The 13,187-nt window shown below is 38.9% G+C and overlaps 1 protein-coding gene across 1 annotated transcript in view; it reads right to left on the bottom strand.

Annotated features, from left to right (window-relative positions):
* Nucleotides 1–13,187, bottom strand: part of ANO2 (anoctamin 2) — a 573,391-nt gene that overhangs the window by 129,925 nt on the left and 430,279 nt on the right. The window contains exon 17 of the mRNA XM_069106084.1: nucleotides 5,934–6,123. Within this exon, the coding sequence (XP_068962185.1) occupies nucleotides 5,934–6,123 (190 nt within the window). The remainder of the gene's footprint in view (nucleotides 1–5,933; nucleotides 6,124–13,187) is intronic.

The following is a 13,187-nucleotide window of genomic DNA, read 5'->3' as shown; positions in this document are numbered from 1 at the left end:
AGGAGGAGGAGGAGGAGGAGGAGGAGGAGAAGGGGAAGGAGAAGGAGGAGAAGGAGAAGGAGGACGAGGAGGAGGAGGAGAAACTAAAACATTAAAACAGAATTGGCCAAATTAAGGAGGAAAAAAATGTTTGCAAGAACAGCTCAGACAGTCATCTGAATTTCCCTTCAAAATCCTTAAAGAACCTTTTTCATCTGTCTCCAAACAACATTTTCAACTTTTTCTCACGCTACTCCTTACCATATCATTCTATGCTTAAAACAATCTAGACTACTTACTCTCCCTGCATATGCATATGATTTTTTTACCTCTTTCATTCACTCTATTCCCTTTTTCATGCTGTTTCCCTGAGATATCCTACCACCACCTTAGAATGCAGTCTAGTACAGTGGAAAAAATGGACATGGACTTGAATCTCACATTTAATACTTTTATAATCTGGGTTTCTAGCCAATCCTGGAGCATTCTGCATGATACCCTTCTAATTGGTGGAAAGAAATGCATGCCTCTGTAAGGGGAGAGTTGATGATAGAATTGTGGAAAAGAAAGACATTCTATTTTTTCTTCCTTAAAAGAAGACATAAATGGGTCCAGATTCTAAGGCCAACTCCAGAATTGTGATGAGACAGAGAAAGACTTTAGAAGCTACATACAAGTAGCAGAAACTGTCTCCTCACATCTCTAATCTCTAGCGTGCCTCCTTAGAGACTTCATGGAATTTCTCCTTGGGTGAGACCAGGGCTTCTCTTTTTGAAAAGAGATATTTCACTCCCAGAAGGAGATGTCATTCACCCTTTGAATTTTTTCATATCTGTATAATTTCTATGATTTCTGTTTGTTACTTGCTTAGATAAATAGGTTTTCTTTCTATTCACTATTTGTGATTTTTTTTTTGTAATTATCACTTAGTGGAAAGGAATCAATCTGAAGAATGAAATTTAAGGGCCCTCTTCCCCCATTTTAAGAGATAGCAACAGAGAAAGGAGTGGCTTTTCTTAACCAATGATTTCCCTAGATCAGCAATATTGGAGGGATGAATAGATCCAATTCTAGTTCACCTCTCAGAGGTTCAAAAATAGAGTAGCCAACTTTGGAGCCTTCTCTTGCTCTCTTCAAGGCAAGAACAGAAGACAACCATGGTGAGCAGTGGGCAGGATTCAGAGATGTCTATCAATGCTTTCTTTGAGTTTTATGTCCATATATTTAGACAAACCATGTGGACTTACACATTTTACATTGGTGTGTACATGCCTTATATTTAATATGGGGAAGTCAATTAATCTCTCTAACCCTCAGATTTCTCATGTATACAATGGTGATAATTCCACTTGTACCTACCTCACAACAGTTTTTGATGGACTCAAAAGAGGCAATTTGTGGAAAGTGTTTTGCAAGCCTTACAGTCAGCTATTGGCATCTCTTCTGAATTCTTTCCTTGTATTCAAGCCCCAACTTAACTGGTGGATTTAGTCAGAGCATCCTCAAGTCACTTAACTTCTACAGGTCATAGTTCTCTCAACTATAAAATGAGAGGGTAGGATGGGATCATCTCTATGATCATGTATTGTATCTTTCTCCTCTGAATACTTAAAACATTCTGTACTCCTCTTGTATACTTATCATATTCTAATTTGTAATGTGTATTTTTGTACATGTCATATTTCTCCCTTCCGAATTACAGATCACTGGGGACAAGTAATATGCACCTAGAACAATAACTAGCATTTATATAGTGCTTACTATATGCCAGACGCTGTGCAAAGTGCTTTGCAAACATTATCTCATTTTAATCTAATAAATACTTCATAATGGATGTTGAATGGGGCTGTAGAATGGATGAACCTGGCCTTAATTTCTTCCATACATAAGCGGGGTGGTAAACAAGGTGACCATGACAATTCCTCTAGCCCCAGATTTCTATGGTGGAATGAGCTCCTTGAGAAAAGAAACTGTCCAGTTTTTTCTACTTACCGTGTTTCCCTGATAATAAGACCTATCCCGAAAATAAGCCCTCCCCTTACTCTGTAAGATTCCTCTAAAATAAGCCCTCCCCCGAAAATAAGCCCTATTGAGATCCCCTGCGCTACACGCTACATTACGGTACCCTCTGTATGCACCGTCCCCCACCCCCCTATGAAACGCACGCCGTGCTCGGAGCTGCATCCAATCAGAGCTGCAGTAGTGAGCGCGTCATCCTGTTCTTCCCCAGTGATTTGCTTATTGAATGAAGGTACATTTTTTTTGTTCACATTTACCTGTTTATTAAAATTGCTGTCAATGTTCATTAAAATAAGCCCTCCCCTGAAAATAAGCCCTCTGGTGTTTTTCTGTCCAAAAAAAATAATAAGATAGTGTCTTATTATCGGGGAAACACGGTATATCCATAGGACTTAGTGTAGTACTTGGCACACAGTAAGTACTTAATAAATGCTTTTTCATTCATTTATTAAATAAATGTCAAAAAGTTTTTCTCCAGCACTTAATTGCATATGGCACTGTGTTAAGGAATGAAATAAAGTGAACTAGCTTGCAGTTCAACTCTTTGTAAACTTGTAGATTTGGGCAGAGAGCATGGACTCATAATAGACATACAAGAGAAAATTTAAATCCATAAAGCTTTCAAGGGTACAAATAGTTCAGGAATAGATTTTGAGTATAAACGATGTAATGGGAAGAATGCTAGGCTTGAAGTCAGAGGATTTGGTTTCTAATCCTGACTCTGCCATTTACTATAGCCAGTAGAAGGTAAAGTCTCTAAGAGAAAGAAACTTAATATGTTGCCTGGCATATAGTAGGCGTTTAATCAATATTCATTAAATTGAATTGAATTACTACTTGTGGAACTTTGGGCAAGTCATTTAACCTCTTCAGAACTTTTATTCCTTCAGCTATAAAATTATGAAGTTAAATTACACTTGCCCATGATCACACATATTCAATAGTTGAACCCCGAAATCTTCTGATTTTCAGATACAATGATTTTTTTTTCTGGTTTAACTAATCTATAGAAGATTTAAGAATTGAACTAAATATTCCTTTGAACAAATGGAAAATGTCTTCCTCCTTGGTGGAGGAGAGGATACAAGTAATATGCTGAACCCCTACTCTAATGTGTCTAAGGAAGTAGGCGGCCACAAAATGGTGGTCTAGAAACAGTAGTTCCTTTCTCAAATGGTACATCAGGGCATCATGGACATTGCCGTTGGTTCATTTGCTAAAATATGGGAAGGGTAACAAGTCTCTAGAATATTAGAATGTGTGGATTTTGTGAATTATATTCTATTGAAATGTGTCATGGAGAAGAATGTGTAGTAAGTTCCTAAGGGTCAAAAATATTAGAATCTCCACTAACAAACCACCAAGACTTGAAGTGAGATTAGATGAAACTGAACTGTATTGTACTTCACATGCTATAGTAGAATGAACACCAAACTTGGGAGTCAGGCAGAGTTCAACTCATGTGCTGCCAAAAAGTAGCTATGTGAGACTTAAGTCATTTCACATGGGATCATAGATCTAGACCTGGAAGGGACCTCAGAGGCCATCTAATTCAACTTTATCCTTTTACAGATGAGGAAACTGAGGCTCACTGAGGCTAAGTGACTTGGTTCCAAGTCACACAAGTAGTAAGTTTCAGAGGTGGGACTTGAACCCAGGACTCCTAAATCTAGCATCAGTGCTCTTTCCATTGGACCTCTTTACACAATTTTTGGTCCAGACTTCTCAACTAGAAGAAGTGAAAATGTCAAACTCAATGATCTTGAATGTACCTGTAAGTTCTTATATTATATGCTTCTAAGCCACTTAATCACCTGTAAAATGGAGTAAGCAATACTGTGCAGAGGACCCATCCACAGGCCCCTGCCTGACCAAGCCAGTGGTTTCTCAAGTCTCCTCCTACTCCAGTCCATCCTTCATTAAGGGATCTTCCTAAAGTACAGGTTTGACTCTGTCACCCTCCTTAATCGATAAACTCTAAAGACTCCCTATCACCTCAAGGATCACTTATAAAATCTTCTTCTTCGTACTTGAAATCCTTTATAACCTGCCCTACTTCCCCACTTTTCCAGTCTCCTTATACCTTACACCCTCACACACACTGATTGTGAGCCAGCGACAGTGACCTCCTCGCACAAGGAATCCCATATCTCCAATTCTGGGCATTTTCACTGTCCAATGCCCAGCCTAGAATCCTGTCTCTCTCTCCCTGCTTCTTGATTTTCTTCAAGTTTCAGTTAAGATTCTACCCTCTACAGGAAGCCTTTCCTGATTCCTCTTAATTTTAGTGCCTTACCTCAGCTGCATATAGCTTGTTTATACATAGCTGTGGGCATATCGTCTCCCCTATTAGACTGTGCTCCTTGACAATGGGAACTGCCTTTTATCTTCCTTTATATCCTCAGTTCATAGCACAGTAAATGGCATATAGTAGGTACTTAATATTTATTGACTAAGTGAAATCATACATGTAAAGAATCACATAAATAGAAGTTATTTTTACCACAATTATTACATCAGGATATTAAATGATCTGGCTTTACTTCCAATTAGCAGTGATTTAGAAGATCTAAGACTATCCTGTCTTCTGATATCTTTGTCTAAAACATAAATACAACTTTTCAGCATGGTGGAAAGACAGCTAGACTAGGAATGAGTAAACATGACTTTGAATAGGTGCGGGGGCAAAGTACTGGATTTGGGGTCAGAGTAACTGGACCTAAATACTGACTTTATTAAGCAGTTGTATGACAATGACCAAGTGTAATAAGAATGTAAATTTTAAAGATCTTCCCTGCCCCTAGGCTAATGTGCACCTGAAGCCTGGGGTGAGGGAGGCTTGTTTTTCAGTAGATACTTCTTGATTGGCCAGTGAGTCAATAAGGTTGTTACATTCTCTGAGCCAGGAGAAGGCTATATAAGCCCTGATGTGTAGCTTTGTTTTTGGGACTCACTTTGAGAAGTGTTCTGTGATTTGATCTGAATTCTGGGAAGCTGTTGTTGAGAGTGCCCCGGCTTTGAAAAACCCAGAATGTGGAAACCCAGATGTTGACTGGGTATGGATGTAATGGTTGGACAGTTTGGAAATCTGTCTACTTGATATTTCTGTCTTGATAATTATGCCTGTATACTTTGAGGTTCAGGGTGCTGACCTTTTCTCCTGAACAAGGTAAACGATATATGTCTGACTGATTAAAGTAAGCTTGTTAACCCATTTTGAGTTGCTTTCCTTTAACAAAGCAGATCCAAGAACCTGTGGTAGCTGCAAACCCTGAGGACACTTGGGGTGCTTGCTGCTACACCAAGTCACCTTCTCTAGACACCATTTTTCTTATCTCATAATGGACAGTGAATGGGGCTGTAAAATGAATGAAACTGGTCTTAATTTCTTCCATATGGAAGCAGAGTGGTGAACCAGGTGACTGAGAATTCCTCTAACCCATATTTCGATGGTAGAGTTTGAGCTTGAGAAAAGAAACTGTCTAGTTTTTTCTACTTATATCCATTGGACTTAGTGTAGTGCTTGGTACGCGGCAAGCATGGACTAAATGTTTTTTCATTCATTCAAGTGTTTTTCTTGATGAGCTCGAAGTTTCCTTTTAGTTCTGACATTTGTTCTTTTAGATTATTTGATAGATAGAAATAGGTCCTAACAGGCAGATATTTAAAAGCCTTCACTGGCTCTATCTATTAGTATTCAGAGTCGGTCAGAGTAAGGTGAGATTACATTGCAAAGTAATAGTAAAATGGGTACTAGTAAAAATAATAGCAGTACTGTAACAGCAATATAGTGTAATAGTAAAATGGTAATACTAAAAATAGTAAACAGTGTGTAATAGTAAATATAATATAGCAAATATAAATATATATAGTAAAAATAGCATACTAGTAAAATAAAATACAATTTCTAACCACTGAGCCTAGTGACATAATACCGATTTTCGTGAGCCATTTGGCTACAGCACCGTAGATCTCATCCAGGATGAGGATGACCACCAGATTGATTAGGACTGCCGTTGCTGTCACTGTCGCCCGGACATTGGTATGTTTGTTGAGAGACAGGGCAGCTGCAACTGTAATTCGGTATACAATCACCCCAAAGACAATGGAGAATGTCAGTGCGATCTGTCAAGGGGAAAAACAGGGAGAAGCATCATTCAAACCTTAGCTCTGCTGTTTGTTAGCTTATTGTAAAAATGGGGTTTCGTTATGGAAAAATGAGCAGGTTGAAGTAGATAATATTTTATGTCACTTCCAGTTTTAACATTTTGAGGGTCTATGCAAAGACTCTTAGGTGCAGAAAAAGTGGAGTGTGCACTAAATGGGTGGGACAACCACTGATAAGAGATCACTGAAGCATGAATAATGAACAAGACAATGTGTAATCAATATGTAATTAATTATCACATTGTCTTTTAGGCAAGGTATATGGGTTCCTGTATGAGTTCAGAGGTGAGAGAAATCAGTAGGAACGGAGGTGATCATGGACATCTTAATGGAGGACAACTGAGCTTTCAAAAATTGGCAGGATTTAGAGGAGAGGTAAATAGAGGCATTTTAGACACTGGAATAAAAATTGTGAATAAAAGTATAAAGGTAAGAAAAACAGATTATATTCATGGAGGAGAAGGAATGGGGGAGAGCTTTATTGAAATAAGAGGTATATGTTGGAAAGTAGTAAGATATGTTTGAGTAACTAGGATAAGTCCATATCATTAGAATTGGAACTTGTAAGATAGGAAATAGGGAGCCATGAAAGGTTTTTGAGCTGGGGAGTAAAATAGGAGCTGGAAATAAATATTGATATTTGACAGGGTTAATCAAGGAAGGAAAAAAGGAGAAATTTGTTTCTTCAAGCTTCAATCTAAACAAAGGAGCACTTTGAGATTTCTCTTCCAACCAACTATTTGAAATGAAGAGCTCATATTTCTACATTTGGTGCAGAAATCTCTTGCCGTGCTGCTGACTTAAAGCTGCTGTTTTCAGAAAGGAAACTTTACCAGCCACTTGACCTCTGGGTGCCCTGTACTTCCTCTCTCTGGAAATTAGGAATAATAAGGGGCTCTCCCTGCCTGCTACCCCTCCCCCCAAAGCACACTCTCTCCCATACTGAGGAAAGGTCATTACTGTGTGTCAAGCACAGGAAAATTAGGAAAAGAAAGATGCCCCTGTATAGGACTAGTCTGAATCAGCATCCAATTACTTAGCAAGTCAAAAATTACCCTGTGTCTGAGTTGTCCTGAACTTGATTGTATTTTCAATTTGCATCAGTCAAGTAAAGTTTTCTTTCTTGTGATCCAGGAAAGGAACCTATTCTAAGTCATATGTCTTTCCTTTAAAGGGATGGTGGTGAAAAGCTAAATGGAAGACATTGGGCAAATAAGAGGTGAAGAGGCAATTGTCACTATCATTCTATTATTGTGGACCAAGCAGGGCAGAAGAAGGAAAGAGATGTGGTGCCTGGTGTGGAAGGCCATGGGAGATGAAGAGGGTACTTTACTGGGTGGTTAGAAATCATTCTGTCTAGAACCAGGAAGAACAGCAAAAGATTAGATGGGAAAAACATGGTTTGAGGAAGCCATTCTATGGTGATGAAGTACTGGGGATGGGGGAGAAAGCAGAGATGGTAAACAGCCTTGAGGGTTAAGAAATAACTGCTATGTAAGTAGAAAAACTAGGATATGACATCACCATTCTCCAACAATGTAGACATTTTCACTTTCAATTCCTTTGGGGTTGTCACTGCCAGACAGTGAAGGCCTGGAAAATGTGGTATGAGATTATTTTCCCCCAAAATCACTTTTGCAGTGATGGTTCATGGTGGTGCTGATGAAGCAGGGAGAGACCTAAGGCTTATGATGGAGGAAGGTGATGTGGTTCTGGGTCAGAAAACAATGGCAAAAATATCTCTTTTGCCATGGGGATCTGGAGAGCCCTACCAGGAGTGTGTGCGGGCATGTGCGTGCACATACACACACACACACACATATGCAGAAAGGACTAAACTCTGCTCAGGAAGTCAAGACATCACATTTAATTTAGAAAAGGTCCTCCCACATTAACTCTTTGTTCCCTGGATATACTACCTACCTATTACCCCTTTCCATTCCCACCCCCCCCCCCCCCAAATATAAAACCCTAACTCATTTGCTTTGGATCTCCTAAAGTTCTCATTTCTTATGCTTCTCATTTGGCATTTAATGTATGTTGCTTTGGAACCACAGGACTCTAGTGCTGAAGAGGCATCAAAGGATGTTCCCCTGACTTAGAAGACCTTCATCTCAGTTCTGGCTATGTCATTCTCTAGATGTATGAAGTCTTATCAGTCATACCTCTCTGAGACTTAGTTTTTCCAAAATAAAGCCAGTATAATGATATTTGTACTATCTTATCTTTATCATAAGGATCTGGGGCAAGATCAGATAACGATACATATATAAAACATAGAGTCAATATTGTTGTTGTTGTGGGTGTTTGTCCTTGGTTTTCGAAGAAGACCACGGCATCAGGGAGATGATGACATGACTTGCAGTTGACTTGGATTTGAGTGGGGGAGGGCTGTGAAAGGTCACCAGCCTCACTTTCTCCTCCAGAGCCATCTGGATCCAGTGACCAGATATTCATCAAGGTGACTGGAGATGGCCCAGGATGCAATGAGAGACCCTGGCCCTTTTAGGCTAAGGCCTTTTCTGAAACTCACTTAAAGTGAGGTAATGCCCATTGGGTGAATAGGGCTCTTTAAGAAGTGAGTCAAGGGATGGCCCCTTTAATTAGAAAAAAAGAAAAAAAGTCAAGCTGGGAGGGGAAGACCCTCCGGGTTGCTGTTCCAAAGAGAAACAGTTACCATTGACATTCAATGTAAGCCAGGAGGGCCCAATATACAGCCAGTAAGTGGAGCTTGGGCAGGGACCTATTGTGGTGCAATCTATGAGCTTTAGAATGAACTGGCTTTTAGGTTTTGTGAAAGGAGAATATAAAAGCCCACTAAGTGTAGTGGGTAGAGCACTGGGTTTGGAGTCCAGAAGTCCAGAAGACTCATCTTTCTGAGTTCAAATCTGGCCTTAGACACTTACTACCTTTCTGTGACCCTGTTTGCCTCAGTTTCCTCATCTTTAAAAATGAGCTAGAGAAGGAAGTTGCTAGCCATTCCGGTGTCTTTGCCAAGAAAATCTCAAATGACGGGCAGCTAGGTGGTTAAGTGAATAAAGCACTGACCCTGGAGTCAGGAGGACCTGAGTTCAAGTTTGACTTTAGACACTTGACACTTACTAGCTGTGTGATCTTGGGCAAGTCACTTAACCCCAATTGCCCAGCCTTCCCCCCTACCAAAAAAAAAAAAAAGAAAATTCCAGATGGGGTCATGGAGTTAGCCACAACTGAAACAAAAACATAAGAATCTAAAGTGCTTTGTATTCATTAAGTACTATATAAGATAAAGTATTATTTTTAAGAGATGTTAATCTAGCCCAATTTCCTCCCATATTCTATACCATTTTCAGATAGAAAAAATTTGCTTGAGTTCCCACAACTTCTCAGTGACAAACAGGGATTTGAACCCAACTCATTTTTCTTCCAGTTCTGTGCTCCTTCTAATACTCCATGATGTTATTCATGATCATTTTTTTTGTACACATTGTGTCTTTCAGATTAGACCAGGTGCCCATCGTAGGCCAGATTGTGACTTATATGTCTTTGTATTATATCTAGTATATGTAAAAGCAAATAGTCTATGTTTACTGATGATAATCTCTCTTCTATCATGTAGTGACATTCATCAACAACCACTAACAAAAATGTGTGAAGGGAGAAAGAACACAAGTAACAAGAGGGGAAGCTATGTCTAGAAGGCAGTTTGCCTGATAAATATAGAGAATTATAAGGAATTGCAAGCCAGATACTCATGAATAGTGTGATGTAGTGACCAAGAAAGCTAATATCATCTTAGGCTGCTGATACTCCCATTGCACTCTACTCTATTCAGACCACATTTGAAATACTGTGTTAAGTTCTGGGTCCCACATTCTACAAAGGCTATTGATAAGCTGGTGAGAATCCAGAGAATCGTCACCAAAATGGCAGACCACAAGATCCTATGGAGATCGGTTGAAGGAATGTTTAGCCCTGATGACTGCCTTGTACTTGAGGGATTATCACTTGGAAGATGAATCACACTTGGTATGAGAAGGTAGAACTAGAAACCACAGTTATCCACAAAAAGACTTAGAATGAACACAAAGAAAAAAATGTCTAAGTATTAAAGTCATGCATCCGCAAATAGGGCTACTTGGAAAGTAGTTGGTTCCCACCTCCCTAGAATCAATCAGGCAAAGGATGGATGTCTGCTTATCTGGCATATCACAGAAGGGGCTTTTGTTCAGATATGTGTTGTATTTCCTAACATCTGAGGAAACTTTTGACTGAGATTCTATGTGATTTTATATGGAATGGAAGTACTAATATTTGTACCACCTAATTCAGAGAGTTGTGAGAAAACTGCTTTGTAAATGTTTGTGTACTTTTTAAATGTGAATTATTATCGGCATTGCCAGAATTTGATCTCATGATCTCAGTCCTATGATAGGCAAATGATGAATCAATAAAAATGCATATTTACATAGTACTTGAAGATCTGCAAAGTACTTTCCTCACCATACACTTGTGAAAGTATTATTGTCCCCATTTTCCACATGAGGAACCTAGGAAGGCATAAGATTTGCCTGTTCTCATATAGCTAGTGTCTGAGGTAGCACTTGAACAAATTGATTAATTCAACAAGCACTTATTAATTTCCTACTATGTGTCAAGTACTGTACTATGCACTGGGGATATGATAGCAAACAAAAAACTAGCCCCTTAAGTCAAGATGCTTCCATCCTATTAGGAGGAAACAGTTTGGGCACAGACAAATTAACACAAAGCATTACACTTGCAACTGAGAGGATCAAGAAAAGTTCTTTGAAGGAGATGGTATTGAGCTAAACCTTGTTAAGGATTTTAAGTGAGACAGTAGTGCTTTCCTGACAAGGAATAGGGTATTTGCAAAGGTATGGAACACCATATACAGGATATGGAAGTAGCATCGTTTTACTGGAAAACAAAATAAGTGAAAGACAGTAATATATGGTAAGTCGAGAAAGGTAAAATGAGGCCAATTTCTTAATGGTTGTAAATGTCGAACACAAGATATATAGCTAAGGACTTCCAGTTAAGATGGTGGCAAGAAAAGTTAAGGAGGAGCTTACTTCTCTTCCATATACTCCAAAAATGAGCTAAAAATGGGACAGATAAAATAATGATTAAGAAATCCAAAGATTAACCAAAGTAAGCTCCTTCATCCGGCCTAGGACTACACCAAAATATAGCCAGAAGTGATGAGCACTGAAAGAGGCATCCAGCCAGAAATGCCAGCTGTAGCTCAGGGGAAAAAGCAGAGCTTCAGAGGGGAAAAAAATGGCTTAGTCACAAGGATTAAAAGATTACTTGGGGAAAATGAAGAGACTTATAAATATAATTATAAATTAAATAATAGCTCTGGAAGAAAGAACTAGGAGAATATATATCTCATAATAGAAAGCAGAAAACCTTACCCAAGAAATAGACTTCCTGAAAATTAGGATAGCACAAATAGAACTTAATGGCACTATGAGACAAGAAATATTAGAACAAAATCAAAGGAATGGAAAAAGTGGAAGAAAATGTAAGGTATCTGCTATCAGGAACAAGTGACCTGGAAAATTAACTTCCTTAAAACTATTACTGGAAAAAAAAAAGCCTTGATACTTTATTTCAAGAAATCATAAATGAAAACTGCCTAGATTTACTAGAACCAGAGGATAAAGTAAAAATACAAAGAATCCACCAGAAAATTTCTGAAAGAAATCTGAAAATGAAAACTCCCAAGAATGTTAGACACCAAATGCAAAGGTTTCAGATCAAAGAAAAAAAAATACTATAAGCAGCCAGAAAGAAAGAATTCAAAATCCTTAGGGGCGGCCAGGTGGCTCAGTGAGTAAGAACACCGTCCCCAGAGTCGGGATGACCTGGGATCAAATCTGGGCTCTGATACTTAGCAACACACCCAGAAATGACTGGCCATGTAACCTTGAGCAAGTTACTTAACCCTGATTGCTTAAAAAAAAAAAAAGAGGGGCGGCCAGGTAGCACAGCGAGTAAGAGCACCGGCTCCAGTGTTGAGAAGACCTGGAGATCGAATCCCGGGCTCAGACACTTAGCACCCACCCAGAAACACCTGGCCGTGTAACCTTGAGCAAGTTACTTAACCCCAATTGCTTAGGGGCGACCAGGTGGCTCAGCGAGTAAGAGTACCGGCTCCAGTGTTGGGACGACCTGGAGATCAAATCCCGGGCTCAGACACTCAGCACCACACCCAGAAATAACTGGCCGTGTAACCTTGAGCAAGTTACTTAACCCCGATTGCTTAAAAAAAAAAAAAAAGAACTCAAAATCCAGGAACCATACTCAGGATCACAAAAGTCTTCGTGACAACTACTATAAAGTGGGGGAAAGTTCCAGGAATATTGCTATTCCCAAAGGCAAAAGAAAATGGTTTATTATAACCAAGAATTACCACACAAAAATGAGTATAATCATTCAGGGAGAAAAATGGATCTTTAATGTAATAGAAGACTTTCAACCATTCCTATGAAAAATAGAGTTGAATAGGAACATTTGAAGCCTTTTCAATAAGGTCAGGGATGTCTATTATTACCAATATTATTTGCTATAATTCTAGAGATGCTAGCTATACCCATAGAACAAGAAAAATAAACCAAAGTAATAAGCAGGAGGAAATAAAATTACTGAATTTTTCAGATAACATTATAGTCCATCTTAAATAATTGTAGAGATAAAACTGAAATTAATTAAAATAACTGATAACTTCAACAAATTATCAGAATATAAAATATACCCACTTAAATCATCAGCCTTTCTGTGAAATTCCAACAAAACCCAGCAAGAAGAAACAGAGAAATAGGAGTGGCCAGGTAGCACAGCGAGTAAGAGCACCCGCCCCAGAGTCGGGATGACCTAGGATTGAATCTGGACTCTGATACTTAGCACCACACTCAGAAATAACTGGCCGTGTAACCTTGAGCAAGTTAATTAACCCCAATTGCTAGAAAAGGAAAGGAAAGGAAAGGAAAGGAAAGGAAAGGAAAGGAAAGGAA

Source organism: Petaurus breviceps, unplaced genomic scaffold, assembly GCF_028583685.1.
Source record: "Petaurus breviceps papuanus isolate PSGF00001 unplaced genomic scaffold, PetGlider_PUasm1.0 78, whole genome shotgun sequence".
NCBI classification, from domain to species: domain Eukaryota; kingdom Metazoa; phylum Chordata; class Mammalia; order Diprotodontia; family Petauridae; genus Petaurus; species Petaurus breviceps.
Note: the sequence above shows the minus strand (reverse complement) of the source record. Positions and strands in the feature narration are given on the sequence as shown.